The sequence below is a fragment of the Chrysochloris asiatica genome, unplaced genomic scaffold, assembly GCF_000296735.1.
Source record: "Chrysochloris asiatica unplaced genomic scaffold, ChrAsi1.0 scaffold00427, whole genome shotgun sequence".
NCBI classification, from domain to species: Eukaryota; Metazoa; Chordata; class Mammalia; order Afrosoricida; family Chrysochloridae; genus Chrysochloris; species Chrysochloris asiatica.
Genome location: NW_006408945.1, coordinates 1,189,670 through 1,215,145, shown reverse-complemented (window position 1 = coordinate 1,215,145; position 25,476 = coordinate 1,189,670). Strand labels below are relative to the sequence as shown.

Here is a 25,476-nt window from a genome sequence, read left to right as displayed (position 1 = left end):
ATATATTAGCAAGAGTGAGACTTCTTTTATTCTATTTTGAAAAATCGGGCACCAAACCCAGAAGACAAGATGGGCAGATGCACCATGTGGCCATTTTACAAACATAATTATTTTCTAGCCAGAAAGTCCCTTCCGCATGCCTCATTGACTGAGTTCTATGGGGTGAATGATATTCCCAGACATCGCCTATTTCCTTTTGATGGTTGCATTTTTTTAAATGTTTTATTGTGAATTATGTGATAGCTTACATGGGAGAACATTAGTTTTACATTCATCCTATCGTATATCATTTCATTGTCATGGTTACAATCCCCTCCATGCATCATCAACCAACCAAAGTGTATACCCTGCAAGCCTGCCCTCCCCACCCCCCACCCCTCACACTCCCCACCCCTGTTCCTCAGCACACAGCTCCTCTCCCTCTCTGGGTCTAAAGTCCCCAGCCGCTCCATCTCTCCATGTCATCGTATCTGCCGCCATCTTTGGCATCACTGGTTCTCTGTGTAGGGTCCCCTCTCTGCTCTTCTCCCTTGATGGTCCCAGGGACCTCCGGTCCTAGACTACAAAGTCAATCACTCCCCTCCTTTTGCTACAAAATATCTGCCTTTATATTTCCAACCCTCACAGTCAGTCCTGATAACAATTATTCACTATTGTATCACAAGAGATCTAGCCGCATCTCCTTTCGTCAGCCCTGCCCAGACAGATTGGATTTGATATACTCTTAATGATGATGAATGCGACACCATTCCTCTTTTATTTGTCATTCCCAACGTAGTAAACCATATGATTGTCAGATTCAAAATGGCCAGTATTAGTCAATTTCAGCTCATTAATGCCCAGGATATAAATATGTATGCATTCATTTCATTTTTGACAGCTTTCAGTTTTTCTAGATTGGTACTTCATACATTCATTTTCCAAATATTAATGGATGTTTATAGCTGTTTCTCCTCATTTTGAGCTGTGACCCATCAGTAAATGTTTGTTCTATAAGTTTGACTCCACTCCTGTCATCATGGTTCACGCCAATTCAAGGAGGCAGCTCTTCCCCAGTTGTATTTTGAATGCCTACCAACATGAGTGTTTCATCTTCTGACATTATATCTGATAATACTCTGGTGCTTTTCATCACCTTTCAGTATTTAATACCCTGGTGCAGACATATTCCACTCCATTTCATAAGGTTTTCAGAAGTAGGCCATCTCTCTTTCTTTGTCTTTGTCTGGAACCTCAGCTATAACCTGTCCACTGAGTGTGACCTTGCAAGTATTTAAAATACCCATGCCGTAGTTTCCAAAATCACAGCAACATACAAGCCACCACAGTATGAAAAACTGACAGATGAGTGGTAGTAGTTAATTATACTTACGTTATCTTGTATTTTTTTTCTTACTGTTGGTTTTAGAATGATCAAGGTAAATTAAAGTGATGAAATGGGAGCAATCTTTCTATGTTTTTTTCTCATTAATAAATAAAAATGTAATTTTGAAATGCATCAGGATATCTCAATCACAAATGTCCAAGGTAAAATTCAACTCAGTCATCCATTAAACCAAATAAAATGCTTAAAAAGTAAAGACATTAATACTTTCATTAAAAATCATTTATTGATTTTAATAATAATAAAACCAATAAAATCATTTATTGATTTTAAATGAAAGTATTAATGTCCTTACTTTTTAAAGTGTTTATTATATTTTATGTTAATTATATAAAAGTTCTGGAAGCATTTAGAAGAATAGAAATGCAAACCTAGTTATCAAGAAGCTTAAGATTCTACTGGGAGAGATAGGTAAATGCTAATACACTGGAAACTAATCATTCAATGAATATGCAAGAAACATAAGGAAGTAACATCAGGGCAAACTCATTCCTGGCAAATGCTTTCTCATTTTCATTTGAAGAAAGTAGAGTCAATGAATATATACAGAAAATCAATTCTCGCCAATGGAAATAGAGCACATAAAACAAATTCTTCCCTTAAATATATTGTACTTTAATTGTCCTTATAAAAGACTCTAAAATATGAAATTATGAATAGTAAGTCATAGTGGGTTGAATAAGTCCCATCCCCCCAAAAATATATTTTCATATGCTAACCTATAAAACATGTAAATGAGACATTGCTTGGAACAAAGAACTTAGCAGATATAATTAAGGATCTTAAGATGAGATCATTGTGGATAACCAGAATTGACCTTAAATGCAATAACAAGTGTATTTATGAGAACAAAGCAGAAAGAAATTTGAGACAAAGAAGGAAGAAGAAAATATGACTATGGGAAGATGAAGTCAGAGATTGAAATTAAGCAAACATAAACCAAGAAATGACTGCAGCCACCAGAACTGAGAGAGACAAAGAATGATTTTCACTTAGAGTTTTCAGATGGAGTGCAGCCTTGACCACACCTTCTGATCTTCAGAAATATGAAAAATATATATGTATGTTTTTTTCTGATCTTTTAAGCCACCAGAAATGTGGTAATTTGTGTCAGCATCATAAGAAATAAACACTTGATCTACTTTGTCTTATTATAAATGAAGAGTCACAAAGATGAAAGTGCATAAAGAAATATATATCTCGATTGCAAGGAAACATTTTTTATTTTATAGAGCACTTTAAGATATAAGGAAAGCATTGGGAGGACAATAGGGAATATATTTTAGACTTGTACAAATATGTACAACTTTCTACTGCTTTGAATAGTTCTGTCAATCTCAGAGGCAAAGATTCCATTGTTTGTCAGGTATGTATTATTGTGAAACAAATTTCCACAAAATTTAGTGCCTTGAAACAGAATAACTTGAATTCAGGAAAGGCACCATAGGGAGAACTTATCTTTACAGTAGTTCTTGTCCACCATTGTAGCTCAACAGAGCCTGAAGGACCCAGGATGGCTTCACCCACATTTCTGTAAACACATTTCTGTAACAGAGTACAGCCATTGGCTTTGATTATCTTCCGTCTTTTTTGATCCCAAAGTCTTTTGTTACTCAGTAGATTTACTTCTTACATGATGGAAGACTCCAGAAAGGGAGAATACAAAACCTGAGAAATTCCATCAGCCAAGGAATGACATATCATCATATCAGCTACATTCTTTTGGTGAGAGCAAGTCACAGAAGGAGATTAACTCTTCCTCTTGAAAGAAGGTGTGCCTGAATAGGAAGAGGAGAAATTGTCTTTGGTCATCTTGCAGACACATTACCACACTGCTCTTCTTTTTCTAATCATTTTCTTTGATGAAGTCTGATGATACCTTCTTTGAAAAATGAGCACTTTTGACATTTGTCTTTTTGCATGTTGCCTAGTGAAATTTATTGCAATATTTTGTTATTATTTTGTTAATCTCTTGCTTTGTTGTTTCAAAACTATTGACAGACCTTTAAAGAGATAGAACATAGGAGTGTTTTATGTTCCCTTGCGTCCAATAACATCAGCAGAGCAAGTATTTAATAAATGACTGTGTTCTTTATTATAAGTGTTGAGATATGGGAGAATAAACTATTCACATTGTGCATTAGCTGCTACATTGCTGTTTACTACATTGTTTAGAGAAAGCATCAAGAGAAGATGAAAAGAATACACAGTGACTATGCCAAAAATAATGAATCAACATGCATCCATTTTAGGTATTATTGTTGTTGTTAAGTGTTGTAGAGTAAGTTCCATCTCATAGTGACCCTGTATAGAGTTTTTAGACAGCTGGCCAGGTAATTTTCTTTGAGTTTTTTGGAGATACATATGAATGAGCTTCTAGTGTTACATATGTTTGTTGAAACATCTCAAATGATATTACATCTAATCCTGAATTTTTTTTTTCCACCAATGACTTTATTGTCATTTGAAATTATTACATCCATACCATCTGATTTGTATCTTCTAGAATTAGGAGAAAGATGAAGCTTTGTGCTCCCATACATATTTATAGCCTCAGAAGACATGCTTTACTAGTGACTGTTATTTTTCTTTTCTTTTCTTTTTATTGTTGCTTATTTTTATTCACATTTATTACAGAAAAATCAAAAATTAAAATAAATACAAAAGAGCGTCTGCTCACATTCCACATAAAACAAATACAAATAAACACTGCTCCACTCATTGGAAACTCTATGACAGGGTTTCTATGACTTGATGGAAATTAGCAACATTTGACTTATGAATGCAGATAAAATAGTTTATATGTCTATAATGAAGATAATAATATGATGTTTATATGTTTGTTTTAATTTAAACTATTATAAATATAAGTAGACTTCTTTTTTTTTTTTTTTTAACCAAAATGGATATATGCATTTTGGCATTAAAAAAATACTTGCAACTCACAATCATTATACTAAGTGATCCATTACATTGATCATTAATGTAGCTCCAAAATTTCCCTCCAGTAATCATGGAAGGAAAAAAGGAATTTAGAAGATGAAATAGAAATAAAGTAAGAAAGTATTTTTTCTAGTTGTGAAATATTTTAAAAAAGAATTAAAAGTGTTTAAAGACACCTAAACTGCTTGCCACTTTTTCCCTGCTGTTTAATCAAATGATTAGTATTTTGGGAAATCAGTTATTGGGAATATCTGCTTTTGCCTGTGATCGTAATGAATTTTTGCATTGACCCTCTTTTTTCCTGACTCTTCTTTCTTTATAGTCATGAGGGTCCTCATTCCTGCTCCTGAAATGGCTCATTTTAAACTCTGCAGAATATCTACACTCTGCAGAATAGCAAAACCAATTAACCCCCACATTAAAGCCCTGGAGGTGTAAGAGTCTCATTTGCATGGTCCCACCCAATCATCCTACAGACATAGCAAAGATCATGGCTATAAGACATGTTGGTAAATTCACTGTACCACAACATGTTATCAGGAGGGACCAGTTCCTAATAAAGAAGGACATCATTCTTGGTAAGAAAAAGTTAGAAAGAGAGAGGAAGATCTGCATAAGGATGAATTTGCATAGTGTCTATAGCATTGTGTTCAAACATAACAATGATTTTGAGGATGTCTCAGGACCTGGTAGTGGTTTGTTCTCCTGTACATAGGATGCACAGAAATCTATTCAACAGGACCTACCCGCAGTAACAACAACAGTTGTGTAATATTAACTTTATCGGAAGGTGTTATAAAGAAAGGAAAACTTACAATGATAATGGTTGTTATTGTTGTTAGTTGCCACCGAATCAAGTCTGACTCAATGACACTGTGGTACATTGAATTTACTTAATGTGGCTCTTCAACCCACAGTCTTTGTAATTCCCACCGAATGATTGTTGTGAGAGCCTGCAAATAGGTTGTATGGGACCCTAATATGAGGATTAGTTTTTGATTGGTTTCTCCATTCCTATGGGAATAATTAAGTGAACCCTATTACAGGTGGATTAATGTGTTGGATTACAAACTCAGCTTGAACTGCAAGGTCGGCAGTTCAAGCTCACCAGCCTTTCCTTGGAAACCTGATACAGGGTCATTATGGGTCAGAATGGACTCAACGGCATTTAACAACAACAATCAGAAGTAGGGATGGGAGCATTTCATGGTCGTTAGAAACAAGAGCCACAAGAAGCATGTCACTTTGACCCCAAGATCACTGTGCGGTGAAGCAGCAGCAGCAGAGATAGCAGCAACATTGAGAACTAGAGACTGTAAGGGCTGTCTTAGCCACAGGATGAATAAAGCGGAGTGCCCTGAGGCAGGAAAGCTTGCATAGAGGTGTGCTTTCAGGCATTTACCATTAGCTCAGAAAGAGCTTTGTAATACTTGCCCAAGCAAGGCACAGGACAAAGGTCTGCATATTTTGAGACCTTGGATTAGACCTAGGATTAGAGAGAGGCATGCCTGCTGGCAAGACTGAAGTCCTGCTCATGACTTGAAGGACTGTATTCTGATCCTAAACTGTAGGGTAGGCACTAGACTCTTAACTACAGATTAACTCCTGGTGTAAAGGTGTAGAATAAACACTAGACTACTAGACAAAAAGTTGGTACTTCAAACTCACCAGCTGCTGCTAAGAAACTCTGTATAGGTGGAATCGACTCCCCAGCACTTAACAACAACAACAACATTATACACAAGCTCAGTGGTTCAAACCCACCAGTGTCTTTGTGGGAGACAGCTAAATAAAAATCCACTTACTTGGAAACCCTACACTGGGTTGCTGTGACTCAGAAGCAACTGAAATGCAGCAGGTGAAGTATTAGAGTGAGGTCCCTTCTAATGATCCCGTAGTCCTGAGTATTGTCTGTGAGTTCTGTGCAGCCTTTGAAAGGGATGATCAAATCCAACAGAGAAGTAGAAAGTACTGTGGGTGGGACAGATGGTGCCATAATTAGTAAAGAAGGTTAGAGGGTAGAGGCATAGCTCAGCTCTACCTCATAGGAATCAGGCATAGTCGGGTGGTGTTCCTCCTGATCCCTTGTGAAGTCTGAGGGGGTTAGCCATTGCCCCTCTGTGTCATTTTCACAGAGATTTTATACATAACAGAATAGAACATTTTCCCCTCCATGTTTGTGATCATTGATATGTTTAAGTCCATTACTGTGGTTATTGTGTCATTTCACCTCATTGAGTGTATTTGTTATTTTAGAAGTCTTGATGTAGCACTGTAGGATAAACACCAGACTGGTAACCACAGGTCTGCATTTGATATCCATGAGTCTTTCCTAGGAAATCCAATATAAGGTGACTATGACTTGTAACCAACTGGATGGCACTTAACAACAACAAACAACTGGTCTAATAATGACCAAGTTGTTGTTGTGAAGCACCATCGAGTCAGTTCAGACCCATAGTGACCATGTATAGGGTTTCCAAGGAGCTTTAGTAAATATGATGATCTTTACTAGCCATTGGTCTTTCCTGAAGATATGTCCAAAGTATGTCAGCTGAAGTGTCAGTCCTCACTCCTAAAGAACATTTTGGCTATTATATTTTTTTCTAATACTTACTTGTTTTGTTTTGTTTTTCTTCTACCAGTCTATGGTATAAAGCTATTGTTATCAGTGGGTAACCATAGCGATAAAATCCATTGGATTATATGATTTTTCTATAAATTAAAAAAAACAACCTTTTTTTCCTGCAATAAACAAGTGTATAGGATATTCCACATCATATAAATACAACAGCTACTTCATGATAATGACCAAGTTTGTTGTTGTTTGTTTAGTGCCATCAAGCAGGTGACAACTCATAGTGACCCTGTGTAGGGTTTACGAGGAGTGGTTGGTAAGTATGAACCACTGACCTTGCAGTTCAAAGTGACCTTGCAGGACAGCACATTAACCCATAGCACCACACCAGGACTCCAATGACCAAGTAGTAAGGATCCAACAATAATTTTCTCTATGATATTTTTCAACTGTAAAATAGATTTAATATGTAAGACTTGTCCCCTTGAGGCTGAATGTTTTCTTCTAATAATGACCAAGTTGTTGTTGTTGTGAAGTGCCATCGAGTCAGTTCAGACCCATAGTGACCCTGTATAGGGTTCAAGGAGCAGCTGGTGAGCTTGAACTGCTGACATTGCAGTTCAAACGGCTTTGCAGTCTGGCTCATTAACCCCCAGCACCACACCAGGACTCCAATGGCCAAGCAATAGGGATCAAATATTAAAAGGAAATATGCATCCTCAAGGGGCAAGTCTTACAAATTAAGTCTATTTCACAAGTTAAATATACCATTGAGAAAATTATTGTTGGAAGGATTATTGGCATACTACATTCCTACACTTGTCAAGAGGAAAATATTCAAATGTAACTATATAGAACGCTCATCAGAGTCAATCTGCTATGTGTCTCTTTCACATGTTCTACCCCATTACAAAAATAATATCCACCAAATACATGCTACAAATTTTTAAGCTGGTTTGCCTATGCCTTTGTTGTTTCTGTTTTTCCTTTAAAGACTGAAAAATCAAATAGCATAGTGACTTGGAGCATACAGCCCTCAGTGCAGTGAATATTTTGTGTACTATATCTAGCCTATTTAAGTGTTATATCCAGGCTTGGTTTGTTCTATATAAGTACAAGCTAATAAATGCAGGCAAATCCATTTGATATTCAATTAAGAGCTCTCTTGACTCCTGTTATTAAAGCCTATAAACTATTGAGCATAAAATTAAAGTTGAGCAGTTCAGCTCCTTTTGACAATATAACACTGTCTGAAAAATAGTTGGGGTAAAATCCAAGAGGCAAAAATCATTCATTGCAGACTGGATAAGTGAAAAGTGAAAATGTTGAAGCAAAAAGAGTAATATACAAAATGGGTCCATTAGTAAAGACAATGTTAGGAACATGCTACTATACTCATGTAAATGCATCAAACAGTTTGTTGAACATAAGATATTGCATTGATTTTAACAGAACACTATGGAGATTATTATTGCTAAAGCTCCAATGAAGAAAATAATTAAAGCATTAAGCTTTTTTTTTTTTTTAAGTTTTTTAGATGACTTTAGGCAATAACCAGAAAATACAATAAGAAATCAATATACTGTAATTGAAAGGGAATTGAGTTGGTCTTTATTTCTTTCTATCCTCTCTAAATTTTCCCTAGACTGCAAGACTGTGTAGGATAGTGAATCTTATTTTGCCATCAGCAGTATGATTTTCTGTAAATCTCATATGCTGAATAAGTCATTGCTATCATTTTTTTTTTTATTTAGAGAGTACTCAGGGCTGAATAGATAGTGTTATGAGATTTTGCGTGCATTATTTTTATTAGTCTCTAGCCTCATTGTGAAAATGAAAAACAAAAAAACAAAACAAAACAAAAACACAGCCAGATAAATGCAGCCTTCTCCACATACCCAGAGAATTAAAGTTAATATGATTTCAAAAAAATGAAGCCTGAGAAGTTGTTAGATAAGGTATATACTTGAACCTAAATGAAATTCTTGTAGCTTTCATCAAACATTATGACTGTCAATCTTGGTATGCTGTAAGGAATAGTACTCATTGTAGATACAAATTTGATTTTGATCTCTGTGAACCTAACTCCTTTTTATTGCTTAGTACTGAAAAGAGTTATTACAATCAAATAGAATAGCTTGAAGTGAACCTCAGAGAGGAGTGTATATGAACAGAAATTAAGAAATCCTAAACCTTGAGAAATCCTTCAAAAATATGAATAGTGAATAGTTCCTCAGGGGACTGTTACTGTTTATTTCCTTATTCATCTTTCTATATATTTGGAAAGTATTATAACGTAGGATAAATGAAATATATTTCACACTTACTTTCTAATAAGTAGGTCAGAGAAAGGAGAGCATACTAAGAATGTTGTTGTTGATGTTAGGTTGTATGGAGTCAGTTCTAATTCATAGTGACCCTATGCACAGTACAGCATTGTCCAGTCCCATTGCATTTTCACAACTGTTGTTATATTTGAGTGCATCATTTTTGGCCACTGTGTCAATACATCTTATTTTTGGCCACTGTGACAATACATCTTGTTGCCCCCCCTCACAATTGTTATTATGTTTTAGTTTATTGTTTTTGCCACTATAACAAACAAACTTTGGGGGAGTCTTGTTCTTTTTCACTGAAGCATCATTTTCCAGGGCCTGGATTCTTCTGATAACATGTCCAAAGTATCAGAGATGAAATCTTGCTTTCCTGGTTTCTAAATAGATTTCTAACTGCACTTTTTCCAAAACTGGCAGTCCAAGGTACTTGTAATATTTTTTGTCAGCACCATAATCCAAATGCATCAATTCTTCTACGGTCTTCCTAATGCTTTGTCCAACTTTCCTGTGCATATGGAGTGATTCAAAATATCGTGACGTGGGCCAGGTGTACCTTAGTCTTCAAACTGTTATCTTTGCTGTCAAAAACTTTAAGGGGGTCTTTTGAGGCATATTCACCTAATGTAATACTCCATTTGATATCTTGACAGCTGCTTCCATGAGTGTTGATTGTGGATCCAAGAAAATTGAAATTCTTAACAACTTCAGTCTTTTCTCCATTTATCATGATTGATCCACTTGTGAGGGTTTTTGTTTTCTTTGCATTAAAGTGTAATCCATACTGAAGACTGCCGACTTTGATCTTCATTGATGAATATTTCAAGTCCTCTTTGCTTTAAACAAGCAAGGATGTGTGTGTCATCTGCATATCTCAAGTTGTTAATGAGTCTTCCTCTAATACTGATGCTGTGTTCTTCAGATAATCTGGTTTCTCCAGCTATTTGCTCAACATACAGATTGAAAAAGTATGTTAAAATAAGACAATCATGAGACACATCCTTCCTAATTGTAAACCATTCACTATCCTCTTGTTCTATTCTAATAACTGATTGTTGGTGTATGCATAGGTTTCTCATTAGCACAATTACGTGTTCTGGAATATTTATTTTTCAAGTGTTAACCATAGTTTGTTATGATCCACCCAGTCTAAAGCCTTTCCATAGTCAATGAAGTACAAATAAACATCTTTCTGGTATTCTCATCTTTCAGCCAAGATTCTCTGATGTGAGCAATGATATGCCTTGTTCTACATTGTTTTCTGAATCTGGTTTACATTTCTGGCAGCTCCCTGTCTGTATAGTGCTATAGCTGTTTTGTAAATTGTCTTCAGTAAAATTTTACTTGCACAGGATATTCATGATACTGTTTGATTTCTGCATTCCATTGAATGAAGAGCAAATATGTCAGATTGAGGACTAAGGTGCACCTGACCCAAGCCATGGTATTTTCAATGACCTCATATGCATGTGAAAGCTGGACAGTGAATAAAGAAGACCTTAGAAGAATTGTTGCCTTTGAGTTATGGTGTTGAAGGAAATATTGAAAGTGCCATGGTCTGCTACAAGCACAAACAGATCTGTGTTGAAAGAAGTACAGCCAGAGTGCTCCTTGGAGGCCAGTATTACCAGACTTCGTTTCTCATAAACTTCGGACATATTGTCAGCAGAGACCAGTCACTGGAGAGGGATATCATGTTTGGTAAGGTGGAGGGTCAGAGAAATAGAGGAAGCGCCCCACAAGAAGGATTGGCAAAGTGGCAGCATCAATGGGCTCAAGTGTAGCAACAATTGTGAGACTAGCTCAGCATTGGGCAGCATTTCGTTGTGTTGTGCATAGGGTCGCTATGAATCAGTACCAATTCAATGGCACTTAACAACAACAAGAACAACAACATCATACCATATTTGCATGGTTCCACTTCAATCACTTGGTGGAAATTGGACATTGAATAGAAAAGCCATATCCAGTAAATTCAGGATACCACAGTGTCTGTGTCCATTATGATCTTTTTATAAGATTTTATAGGATTTAGAAATGATTAGTTTTAAACTCCTGAAATTCATTAAACTCCTGAATTGACTCATTAGCATAACAAAACCCTTTCTCTAAACAGGACCAAATTTACAGATACATAGGTTAAGATGTAACCTATACATAGGTAAAATGCATGTAAGCATGCATTTTAGTAGACAGTTAAATTAACAGTACCATATTTGTTGTTGTTGTTAGGTGTCATCGAGTCAGTACTGACTCATAGTGACCCTATGTACAACAGAATGAAACACTGCCCAATCCTGGGCCAGCCTCAAAATTGTTGCCACGCTAGAGCCCATTGATGCAGCCATCAGCATCACTTCCTCGAAGTGTTCAGGAATACTCCCATTTCGCAATGTTGTCCATAACTTGTCATGATCCACACAATTGAAAGCAGCAAAAGAAGAAGTAAGGAATACAGAGTCACTGCACCAAAAGGACATGGTTGATGTTCAACCATTTCAAGAGGTAGCATATGATCAAGAGCCAATGATACTGAACAAAGAAGTCCAAGGTACATTGAAAGAAATGGCAAAGAACAAGGTACCAGGAATTGATGGAATAAAAGTTGAAATCTTTCAAGAAAGTTAGGCGGCACTGGAGGCACTCACTCATCTATGTCAAGAAATTTGGAAGACAACTATCTCACCGACGGATTGGACGAGATCTGTATTTGTGTCCATTACAATGAGAGGGGAACCCAAGAGAATGCAGAAATCATCGGACAATATATTTTATGTACCATGTGAGTTAAGTTTTACTAAATGTAATACAAAAAAGGCTGCAAACATACATTGAAAGAGAAATTCCAGAGGTTCAAGCTGGATTCAGAAGAGGACATGGAACGAAGGATATCAATGCTGAAGATGGATATTGGCTGAAAGCAGAGAATACCAGAAACATGTTTACCTGTGCTTAATTGACTATGCAAAGGCTTTCAATTGTGTGGATCATGACAAGCACCATATTTAGTTAGGTTTAAATTAAGACATAATTGAAAACAAGGTATAAATTATATTTGTTTAAAGATTTGTCCAGAGCATCATTGAGACTAATTACTCAACATGCATTTTTAGTAATTAACTAGTGAATATTTTATTATTCAGTGCATTCAGGTTGTAACTAAAAATGCCATTTATTTAGACAAACTGACAATAGGTTCACCTAACTTATAAAACAACACTGAGGGGGGCAAAAATCAAGTCTTGTGTTTACTTTGACAGCTTAAAGCATATTTATCATGAACAAGATGTTATTCTAAAAGCTTTTCGTTAAGCTTAGAATTAAGTAATGTAATTATAAAAAATAGATAGTACATTAGAAATTTAGCTCTTCAATTAATGCTACAGATCTCTTTTTTTCTCAACAATATTATTTAGTTTTGGAAAATACTATCCCCTTGAAGAAATAATTAGAATGAGCAGACATCAAGGAATGTAATTTAAAACAGACTTTGGTTGACCTCAGAAGAGAATAAAAGCTCAAAAGAAATTTCATAAGGTTTAGAATTTGATGATAGGACTGAAGTATCTCTAATGATTAGACTTTCAACACATTTGGATTTGCTAATTGGATCTAAGTTCTAATTAGACTTTTTATGTAGCTAAGAATGACATATCATTATATGAATTTAATGTACTTTTACAGTTGAAACCAACAATTAGCAGTGTTTTCCAAATTATTTTAATACGGAAAAAGCTAGCTCTGCTGTTTGTATTGTGACAACCCCTTCTCTTAGGATATATTCCATACATTTTCATTTTCTTAATTAAACACCTTTTGGGGAGCTCAAAGAGAAATTAGTTTTAGTGGGAAGTACCTAAATTGCTTATATGCGATGGAGATTTTCCAGTATGTTGATTACTTTGGAAGCCACAAACAGAATGCAGTACAAGGAAATAAATCACAGCCATTCAGAGGGAGCAACACAAATAACCAGATACCTATATAACCATTTAATTAATCAAAGTAGTCTCTGAATATGACCAAAGGTCTGTCACATTCTTAGAGTGTGTGACTATAGAATAGGTTTTCAAATGTGAAGGCTTTTGGTATTGGTATGTAGATTAACAGCATGACATTTCTTCCTAAGATATGCATTACAACATTCTCTGCAGCTTTGCTCCTTGAGCAGGTAGCTGCTAATTCAAGTCACATTATCTCTTTCTTCTTTTCTTACTTCTGAACTGAGAGTCATCAGTTTCATCCCATGAGATTCATAGGCCTCCTGGTGTGGTGCTGTAGGATCAGTATTATACCATGATCCACAGGTTAGCAGTTCAAACCCACTGGCTGCTCCTTGGAAACTGTGTGTAACAACAACAGCATCAATTTGCTTAGAATTTTTGGCAACAGCTTTTCACTTAAAGTCTTGTAATGATTAATTTATTTTTACTTTCCAAAATAGTGGTTTGTTTTTACAGACTCATGTGGTTCTTTTCTCTTGTAATATCCAAATCTGAGACTTACCAATTTTATTATTGTTGTTGTTAAGTTGGTTCTGACTCATAGCAACTCTGTGTAGGGCTTCTTACACATATAGGATTTCTTCAGGAGCACTGGTGAGTTTGAACCGCCAGACTTAAGGTTCAAACTGACATTGCAATCTAGTGCTTATTCTTCAATGCCACACCAGAACTGCAAAAGATGCAAATTATATTTTTTATGTTCTTCTGATACTTTGAAAACAACAAATCTAAATACATGATCTTTTCCTTGAATAAAAGTAACCATCCTTCTAACCACATTTAGACTAATGCAGTCCACCACCCCCCAAAAGCAGTCTAAGATATAATTAAAACAACTAAAACTGTAAAAAACCTCACTTGTACATTAATTGATATATTAGCACAGACGTTGTGCTAGAATTATACGAGCTATAATTTTTTCTAATTAGTGCATCAGTGGGACTGAATTATTGGTGCATTTATTATTCCTCATTAAGTCAAGTATCTTAGTGAGCCTCCTAAAGCAGGTTGGATGCTGTCATATGTTAGATGATGATATTTAAAAGCAGGAAATGGCATTTTTTTTAATTGTTTCATTTGGTATTAAAAAAGAAAACCTATGCAAGACTCTTTTATGCTAATTATTCCATGATATATATCACAAGTCCTTTGAAAGGACAGTTCTTGGGGTAGGAAAGTGACCAAAACTCTTTTATTATTTCAGCTTGGGTGCTGGAATCCTGTCACAGGGCTGAACGGGTCACTAACTGACAAGAAACTGGAAAATAACATGCGTGGGGTAGTTCTACGTGTGGTAACTGTTCTGGTAAGTCTGATGTGAGGTTATTTTAACATTCGTTTGTTAATTTTTTATTACTGATGCCATAACTTCAAAATATCTTTTTAAAAACATTATGTACGATTTCTAAGATTTTTTTTTTTGCTGGTAATATTCTCTAGCCTTCATTTACATTTATGTGGGTTAGTGTCAGATTTTTGAAAGATTTCTTTCAATTGGTTGACGTTGTTGTTATGTGCCATGGGGTCGGTTCCGACTCATAGTGACCCTGTAAAGCGTTTCTGAGGCTGGAAATCTTTACAGGAGCAGAAAGCCTCATCTTTCTCCCGCGGAACAGCTCGTAGTTTCGAACTGCTGACCCTGAGGTTCGCAGCCCGATTCGTAACCACTACGCTACCAGAGCTCTTTCAATTGTAGTGCTTAGCTAAATAAATTTCTAAGAAAGTTTAGATCTAATTTCTATCCTTCTACAACTTTTTATACATGATAGACTTAAAGGTATCCATGAGTCATTCTCTCACTGAAACTTTATACTATGCATAAGCGGATAAAACTAGGAAAGATTTGATAAAATGTACTACATTGAGTGACAGTAAAATATTAGAAAATAAGACAATCATTTTCTAATTAGGAGCCACTTAGCAAGAAATATCATTCAATTATTTAATAAATGTTTATTGAGTATTAGCTGTATTTCAAGCTCAGTGCTGATTACTGGGGACATTGATGAATAAAAGAGATATGATTCTGTCTTGTAGAGCTTCTCATCTAGTGATTTTGTGAATGTTAAATGGGATTACACATGTGAAACATTTATTACAATTCTATTGACTTATTAGGTAAGCCATAAATGGTAACTACTCTCATTATTCTATACACTATTTTCTCTCCTAATCAGTGTATAAAACAAGATGTTAATAGAAACAGTCTTGAAAATTACTCTTGTGAGTACTATATAAATAGACATAACATATAAGATATGTACTCTCTGTTTCAATATGCTTACCTTTGTGCTACCTTATAGTAAATTTCAGCACTTCACAGTCTATAGGAGTCCCTGGCTGGTGCAAACAGTTAAAATGATTGACTGCTCACCATAAAGTTGAAGGTTTAAGTCTATCCTTAGACATTTCAAAAGTCCTGATAATCTACTTCTTAAAAATCACCCATTGAAAATTCTACAGGGCAGAGTCCTATTCTAACACACTCAGGTCTCCATGAGTGGGAATCCACTTGAATGAAACTAATTCTAATGGTGTTATTGTTGTTAAGTGTGGTCAAGTTGATTCCAATTCACAGCAACCCTACATACTGTCTCAAAGGTGCAACTGATGGTTTTGGACTTGTGGTTAGCAGTCTAGTGCATATCCTACAGCATATAGTTATAAACTTGATTTTAGCTCAGAATAGCCTACTTGTTTTTAAGTATCAAAAAGCTTCCCTAAAAGGTTTTGAAGTGTTGCTACAGGGTAAGCACTGGATTGCAAACCACAAGGTCACTCTTTCAAACCCAGTATCCATTCTAGTTGCTCTGAGTTGGAACCAACTACACAACTCTTAACAACAGTAACTACATAGACTAAATACATTTCCTAATTATTAAATGGAAGTAATAAAGTCTTTTTTGATGAATTCCTACAGATTAGATATTCGTTGACGTTTATACCAGAAATGGTTGCCCTTTGTATATTGTTGTGGCTGGTGTTAAATGCCATCAAGTCAATTACAACTCATAGCAACCCTGTATAGGGTTTCCAAGGAGTGGCTGGTGAGCCTGAACCACCAACCTTGAAGTTCAAGCTGACTTTGCAGCCCAGTGCATTAACTCACAGCACCACACCAAGACTCCTCCATATAAATAAAATAGATTCCACATATTTTTTTTTGTCAAAAAAAAAAAAAAAAAAAAAAAGGTTTGTGGATATTTTCTACAAAAAGAAACTCAAATTTATAGCCTATTGTCCTCTTTTCATGCTTAAAATTTTATTTGTAGTTTTTTAGTTGATAAATAATTCTATTTTGAATACTTTACAATTTAGGAGACTATGTGCTTCTCTATGTGTCTAAGGATGTAGAAATACATTTGCATTAAAATCAGAACTTTAAAGATCAATAAAATATTAATATATTAATATTCTCTAGTGATAAACCTGAGAATAATTGCAATACATAACAATGAATTTCCTTTGTTTTTTGATCTTTGAGTTCATATTTCTAAGGTACACGAACCTTAATCATTTGTTAAGCAAATTCTCATTTAGTGCTGCTAGAAGGACTTCCGGTGCTTCCTTGACCAGGAAGCTGCGGTAGGGCAGTCTCGGGAAAAGGGGCGGAATCGCACATAGCAAATCTCTGTCTAGCAGACAGACAGCATTTGAACAAACATAAGATCTTGCATTTCAACATTCTGAACTCATTTTTTAAAAGATCAAATTACTGAGGAATTACAGGCATTTTGAGCTTTTGCCTGCCTGCATGCGGCTCCAGCTTCCATGCCCATGCCAGCGAGTGCCTCTGCCCCCTGTAGACCTTGGAATGCAAGGCTAGAGCAACCTCACTTAGAAGGCTGCATTTCCAGAGAAAAGGAAGCATAAACTAACAAAGCCGAACAAATAGAGAGGGATATCAGCTCGGATATCAGGAAATTCGGGATACCCAGGGTACAGAGAGACTGAGAGACATCTTTTACGTCATCAAATACAGACACTACCTCCCTGTAGCCCCAGTCCTCTACTGCCCCGGCATAGACCAGCCTTCTGCCAATCCGCAGAGGTCCAGGGCCCCCAAGGCCCAACCCGCCGCGTAGCCAGGTCTTATAAATTTAAGTATAAGAGGGCTTCAGTACATTCATGGAAGAAATGGCATTGAATGAATTTTTTAACTGCTTATTGTGAATTGAGAGAAGGTTTACAGACACAATCATTAGTTTTTTCATCTCAATGATTATAATCTCCTCCATACAACAACAGTTATCCTCCTTCTCCCTGTGGTTCCTATTTGCATTCCAGTCACCTTCCCATCCCTTCTCAACTTTGTTCTTAGGAAACTACCCTTGTGATTTTGAATGATTGATCATTCCGTGGTGAACATACCTTGCCAGTGTTGTTGTTCCCAATATTCTTATCTACTGTTTTTTGTTAAGTGCTGTCGAGTCTGTTCCGACTCATAGGGACTCTCTACAGGGTTTCTGAGGAGTAGCTGGTGGGTTTGAACTGTTTACCTTGTGGTTCACAGTCTAGTACTGATCCTACAGTGCCAAATTTCGTGATGAAGGTGAGTTCCTTCCTAGACCTGAATGATGGTTGAGAATCTGAGTCTCAGTTTCCTCCAGTCCCTTCCTGACTAGTAAATCTGTTATTTATGTATCTTTTTAATAATCTTGAATTTTGTTTCACATTTCCCCTTACTCTATCTGGTACCTTCTAATGTGATCCCTTTTAGACAAGTTGCTAGAAGTAGCTGGGTACCATCTAGTTCTTCTAGTCACAGAGTGGTAGAGACTGTTGTTCGCATGTTCCATTAGCTATTGGACTAATTGATTCCATGCCTCTTCAAGTCTTATTACTCTTCATTTTTTCACACATGGAGAGACTAATAGCTGCATCTTAGATGGCTGTTCATGAACTTTCAAAATCCCAGGTGCTACTCACCAAGATAGGTTGTACAACTTTGTCTTTGTAGACTAAGTTATTCCAATTGACCATGGTATTCCCTGAGACTGTGGTCCTGAACTCCCAAATTCAGCAACTCATTGCCTTAACATGTTTGATAATTCTAATAAATTTCCATTATTTTTCCCATTGTATGCTCTATCACATTCATAGTTGTACAAATATTCTTTTCAACGACATATATTCATGAGATACACCACTCTTTCTTCCTCACCCATTCAGCCATGTCTGAATCCATGTATCTATGCACAGAATATTGTTGTTCCAAAGTTGTATATATAAATATTACTAATTGTCTCTTTTCCTCTAGCCCACTCATACTTCCCCATTCCTTCACCTATTTTCATCATTCTTTTGCCAATCTCTTCCTTCTTGTGCATTGCCTTCCCCTCCTTGCAAATCCATCCACATACATTCAGCTAATCTTTTACAGAGGGCAAAAACACATCAAATTGGGAAGATAAAGTCTTTTCAATAAATGGTACTGGAAAAACCTGCAATCCCTTTGTAGAAGAATGAAATAAGACTCATATTTCACACCATATTAAAAATTGAACTCAAAGTGGATTAAAGGCATAAATGCAAAACCTAGAAATATGAAGATCATCAATGAAAAAAAAGGACAAACCTAGGGCCTCTAATACACAACAAAAATACACTATTAAACATTACCAAAAAACCCCAACATAGTAAAAGGCAAAGTACATGATTGGGACCTCCTAAAAATTAGATACTATGTGCATCAAAAGATTTGGCCAAATGAGTAAAAAGGGAGCCCACAGATTAGGGAAAACAATTTTGCAATGACATATTAGACAAGGGAATAATGTCTAAATGTTACAAAAAGGTATAAAAAATGATCAACACAAAGACAAACATCCCAAATAAAAATTGGACACAGGGCACAACAGATAGTTCACTATGGAAGGCATTCAGGCAGCCAACAAACATATGAAGAAATGTTCATGATCATTACCCATTACTGTTTTTGTTAAGTATTTTCGAGTCAATTTCGACTCATAGCCACCCTGTATAGGGTTTCCGAATAACAGCCAGTGGGTTTGAACTGTTAATCTCATGGTGTACAGTCCAGTGCTGATCCTACAACACAACACTAACAGTCATTAGAGTGATGAAAATCAAAACCACAATGAAATACCATCTCAAACCAGAGTTAGTTGCTACTGTTGTTGTTAGGTACCATTAAACAAGTACTGACTTATAGCATCACTATGCACAACAGAATGAAACACTGCCCGGTCCTGGGCCAACCTCACAATTGTTGCCACGCTTGAGCCCACTGATGCTGCCACAGTGCCAATCCATCTCATTGGGGGATTTCCTCATTTTCTCCTAGTCTCTACTTTTTCAAACATGTTATCCTTCTCCAGGGACTGTCTCTCCTGATAATATGTCTGAAGTACAAAAGACAAGTTGTGGCCATCCTGGCTTCCAAGGAACACTCTGGCTGCACTTTTCAACACAGATCTATTTGTGTTCTTTTGGCAGCATATGGTATTTTCAATATTCTTCTCCACACCTACTGTAAAAATTGTGAGAGTTCAGATAGTTAAAGTATTTTATGTGAATTAAGAGTTTGAAATGTTTAACTCTAAGAAGGTGAAGGTGAGGTTTATTGGTGTGGGTTCAGAGAGCAATTTATTTGGAGCATGAGCAAAATGATTATTTTGTGTGTGCATACAATGGTATTGCTTCACACAATGTTAATACCTTTGAGTCCATGCTTACCTTACTTCATGACTCATAATAATCTCTGTTTTCTGCAATTCAGTCAGGCACAGATCCTAACTATGGTTAGTAAGTGGAGATAAAGAGATAGTTGGTTTTTCTCATGTTGCTGTGATGTGATATGAATTTATCAAATTGGGTGTTCAGTTGCAGAAAGGTTGCCTCAGTTATTAACAAGCTCATAATATACAGTCAGTGCACTTAATAAATTCACATAGTACCTGATTCTTTCTATGACTACTATGGAATGGAAATAATTTATGACTTTCATATTCATTTCCTGCAAGGGCTTTCAAGATCTAGCTCTCAACTATGCAATCTTGCAAGCCTCATCTACCCAACAGAAAAAATTGTATCTTCCCAACCCACTCAACCACTCCCAAATCGTCTATATTAGACTATATTTGGCAAGTTTGGTGTGGCACTATAGAATATGTGCTCTATCTCAAGGTCAGTTTGAACTGCAAGGTTGGTGGTGTAAACTCACCAGCTGCTCCTCAGAAACCCTATACAGGTTTTCTATGAGTAGGATCTGATTTGATGACACAACAATAACAGAAAACCAATTACGTATAATCCAAGCATTTATCTGCAAAGAGGATGGTACATACATAAGGCCCTGAGGGAAGGTCCCTCTGCCATTCTAACTTTAATCAAGTCACAATTTCACACATGCCCTCTTTGCTTCTTAGGAAATGTATGCTTTCAATTGCACACAGGTTAAAACTTTATTTTTCTTATTTAAGTTTTTTAAAACCCCATTCTTGTCACTGTTAATGATATTTCATTGATTAAAAATTTTTTTTTTAATCAGTGAAATTGAGAGGTAGGGATATACCAATATCTTTGCTCTAATCTTTTCATCCCTTTCAACTGTCTGTCAATGTCAAACACAACCTAGAAGATGACCATGAAGATAAGCCTTCCAGGATAGACCATATGGAAATCAAGGGCATAGTAGTAGATTTGGAGGGAAAATGAACAATCCACCATCAATATCTGCCATTTGATAGGGCCTTTCAAAATGACCTTGTATATATTCATTTTTGTTGTTGTTGTTAGTTGCCGTTAAGCCAGTTTCAACTGAGAGTGACCCTGTATAGGGTTTCTGAGGAACATCTGGTGGGAACAAACTGTTCCATTTTCACAATTGCTGTTACTCTTGACCCATTGATGCTGCCACTATGCCAAGCCAATTGAAAGACATGGAAGGATAAGAGGAAAGATTTTTATATATCCTCGCCTCCTAATTTCATTGCTGCCTTATTGTGGTTTTTGCAATGATTCTCTTTCTCCATTTTCTTACTCTACTAATGCTGACTGCTACTATTGAGTGATCTCTCTGATGCCTCTTTTTCATTGACCCTTCACAGTACCAAGCATGACGCCCTTTTCTAGGGACTAGTCCCTCCTGATAACATGTCCAACATATGAGAGACAAAGCTTTGCCCTCTTGGCTTCTAAGGAGCACTTTGAATGTACTTCTTCCAAAACATATTTGTTTGCTCTTCTGGAACTCCATGGTACTTTTAATATTCTCCTCCAATACCATAACTCAAATGCATCAATTCTTTTACAGTCCTTACTCATTGTCCAATTTTCACAAGTAAATGAAGCTACTGAAAATATCATGGCTTGGGTCAGTCGCATCTTAGTCCTAAAGCTGACTTCTTTGCTCTTGAACACTTTAATGAGGACTTGAGCAGAAGATTTGCTTGAACAGAAGTAGTTACTTGAGCAGAAGTAGTGCAGTACTTCATTTGATTTCTTGTTTGCATCTTCCATGAGTGTTGGTAGTGAATCCAAGCAAAATGAAGTCTTGGACAACTTTCAATCATTTCTCCATTTTTCATGATGATATTTATTGGGCTAGTTGTGAGATATTTTGTTTCCTTTACACTGAGGTACAACCCTTACTGAAGGTTTAGGTTTTTTGTCTTTATCAGGAGGCATTTTAAGTACTTTGCACTTTAAACATGTAAGTTTATGTCATCTGTATATCTCAGGTTGTTAAGGCAGGTTCCTCCAATCCTGATGCTGTGTTCTTCATCATATAATCCAGCTTCACAGATTATTTGTGCAACATACAGATTGAATAATTTTGGAGAATGGACACAATTGTGATGCACTCCTTTCCTGATTTAAAACCATTCAGTATCCCCTTGTTCTGTTCTCTACTTCTTACCAAGTAGGTCAATTGTAGTACTCAAGACAGTTAGGAATATTGTATTTTCTTATTAATGTGTTAAGATATTCAAGTGTGGATAACTATAAAAGACCAATGATTGTATTCATTTTTATGATGATTCACATAAATACATCATTAATAGTAAAGATTTTTATGATGATTCACATAAATACATCATTAATAGTAAAGATCATCATAACACTAATGAAAACTAAATGCAAAGAAGGAACTGCAACTGAAAAGAAATGCATGATAAATTATAGTGCAAAAAGAAGTACATAATATCTGAAAAACATACCTAACTTGGCTTAAAAAAAAAATCACTAGTTATTTACTTTAATGTACCTGGTTTACTTGGGTTTATAGTAGAAAATTCTGCAACTCTAATATTCATTCATTCATAAATTCATTTGAGAAATGTTTATGACAACTCACTATACCTTAGATCTACTTCAGGAAACTTAGGATATATCAGACAAAAAAATCCCTGATTTTTGTAAGTATCATTTTAGTTGGAAGGTTTCTAACAATTTTCTCAGAATATTATTGAAAAATATACAATGAAGTTGTCCTTATTCTTGTGCATGGTATTATCATAAAAGTAATTCTACTGCTTCATATAAAGGAACTCTGGTAGTGTAGTGGTTACGAGTCAGTCCACTAACCCCATAGTCAGCAGTTCAAATTTACCAGTGTTCCGTGGGAGAGAGATGAGGCTTTCTGCTCCCATACAGATTTATAGCCTCGAAAACCCTATACAGGGTCATTATGAGTCAGAATCGCCTCCACGGCACATCACCACCACCACCACTGCTTTATATTAGGAGGGGACTGAAATTTTATTATAAAGCTGTGACAGTGATTCTTCTGTATTTACTAAATTCAAAACCATATTTTTTTTATATTTTAATATCTTTGAAATCAGAATACATTTTCAGTTGGTAACTTCTTGCAATTATAATTGAAAGTCTTGTTTATCTTTCTTGTTGTTGTTGTTCAGTGCTGTTGAGTCGCTTCTGACCCATAGTGACCCTGTATAGGGTTTTCAAGGAGTAGCTGTTGAGCTTGAACCACCAACCTTGTAGTTCAAAGGACTTTGCAGTCTGACGCATTAACCCGCAGTACCACACAAAAATAATTATGACCTCACAGTTGAAAACATATTAAAAACTGTTGTTTGTAAAATATTAATTAATAGATGTTTCTAGAAAAATAATTTCAATAAAACTGGGCAGGAATCTACCATAAAGAGAAAGACTGTTTTAAAGAATAATTTCCAAAGAAACAAATAACATTAGGAAATGAAGTCAATTTTTACATACAGAGTAGCAGAAATGGAAAAATTTGTACAGTCTGAATTAAAACAGTCACTAATCATAGTCTATCAGTTTGTCAGTTTGTTGTACTGTAGTGCTTGTGTGTTACTGTGATTCTTGAAGCTAAGCTATGGGTATTTTAAATACCAGCAGGGTCACCCACAGTGGAGAGTTAGATTTCAGCTGAGAATACAGACAAAGAGAGACTAGGAAGAAGGAAAGACGGACTACTTAGGAATGTTTAGTCACTGAAAATCTTATTTATAACAGTGGAACACAATCAGCACAAGAATATTGAATACTGAAACATGATGAATAAAATATTAATTCTGAAACATAATGAATTGTTACATAGGGGTGTAATATGAGCCTCTCAGTTTGGAACAGTCTCAAAATGTGACTGGGGAAGAGCTGCCGCCTCAAAGTAGAGTTGACGGTGACGACTCAAAGGATATAAAGCCTATGGGACATTCATTTGCTGAAGGGACACAACTCAAAATGAAGAGAAATAGCTGTAAACAGCCATTAATAATCAGAACATGCAATATTTGAAATATGATTTTCAGAAAATTAGAAATTGTCAAAAATGAAATGGAACATATAAACATTGAAATCCTAGGCATTAGTAAGCTAAAATGTATTTGTGTTGGTCATTTAAATCTGAAAACCACATGACAGTGAAGATAAATGGCATCACATTCATCATAAAAAAAAGTGTGTTAAGATCTGTCTTGAAATGCAATGCTGGCTGTGATAGGATAATATTCATATGCCTACAAGGAAGACAAGTTAATACCACAGAGACATGATACCAAGAGGATCAATGTTCAGCCATTTCAAGAGATAGTATATGATCAAAAGTCAATGATACTGAAGGAAGATGTACAAGATACACTGATGGCATTAGAACAAACAAACTCATCTTTACCAAGAAATTTGGAAGACAACTCATGGCCAGCTGATTGGAAGAGTTCTATATTTTGGAATGAGTTTTATCCTCATTCCAAAGAGGGGTGACTCTAAGGAATGCAGACATCATTAAACAATATCACTAATATCACACGCAAGCAAAAGTTTAGTGAAGATAATCCAAAAGGAGCTGAAACAGTACATCGACAGAGAACCGCTAAAAATACACACTGGATTCAAAAGTGGACATGGAATGAGGGATGTCATTGCTGATGACCAAAGGATCTTGGCTAAAAGCAAAAAATACCTGAAAGATGTTGATTTGTGCTTTATTGAGTCCACAACGGCTTTTGACTGTGTGGATCATGACAAGCTGTGGATAACATTGCAAAGAATGGACATTCAAGAATACTTAATTGTACTCATGAGGAACATTAATAAATAAAGAGGCAGTTGTTGGACTAGAACAAAGGTATACCAAATGGTTTCAAATCAGGAAAGGTGTGTACCAGTGTTGTACTCTTTCACCATATTTTTCCATCTGTATTCTGAGCAAATAATCTGAGAATCTGTATTAGATGAAATAGAATATGATATCCGATTTGCAGAAAGGCTGATTATTAACCTATGATATGTAAATGACACAACCTTACTTGCTAAATGTGAAGAGGTCTTAAAATACTTATAGATTAAAATCAGAGACTAGGAGAACAAACAAGATAGCGGAATGGGGTGGAAGTGCAGTAAAGGAGCTACACCAACAATAACACAGAATACCGGACCAAGCAGGCCCAGGGGCTGGTCCCAGAACTCTGAACCACATATAAAGGAATATTTAGAAGGTTGGTAGGCGCACAGCTGGGGGAATTTGTGGCAGAAGCAAGAAATCTATTGCTTTCTAGTCCGGGACGATCGGCTGCTCCAGGAGCCACCATCTTGGGTGAGACCACACGGGGGAAGGATCAGAGCAGCCACAGTCGCCCGGCAGAACCGCTGAGATAAAGGTGTGGACATTCTTTTCTTTTGGTATCTATTCATTGGTCCCTTGCTATCTGTGCACCTCCATTCTGGTGACTGTAGGGGTGCCTGAGCTAGTGGGCACCCCAGCCCCACCCTGGGAGG

General features: G+C 36.2%; 1 protein-coding gene across 1 annotated transcript in view; it reads left to right on the top strand.

The window, feature by feature from the left end:
• The window catches only part of GRID2 (glutamate receptor, ionotropic, delta 2), a 992,360-nt gene that overhangs the window by 328,143 nt on the left and 638,741 nt on the right, over nucleotides 1-25,476 (top strand). Inside the window, exon 3 of the mRNA XM_006876921.1 lies at nucleotides 14,447-14,548. Coding sequence (XP_006876983.1) covers nucleotides 14,447-14,548 — 102 coding nt within the window. The remainder of the gene's footprint in view (nucleotides 1-14,446; nucleotides 14,549-25,476) is intronic.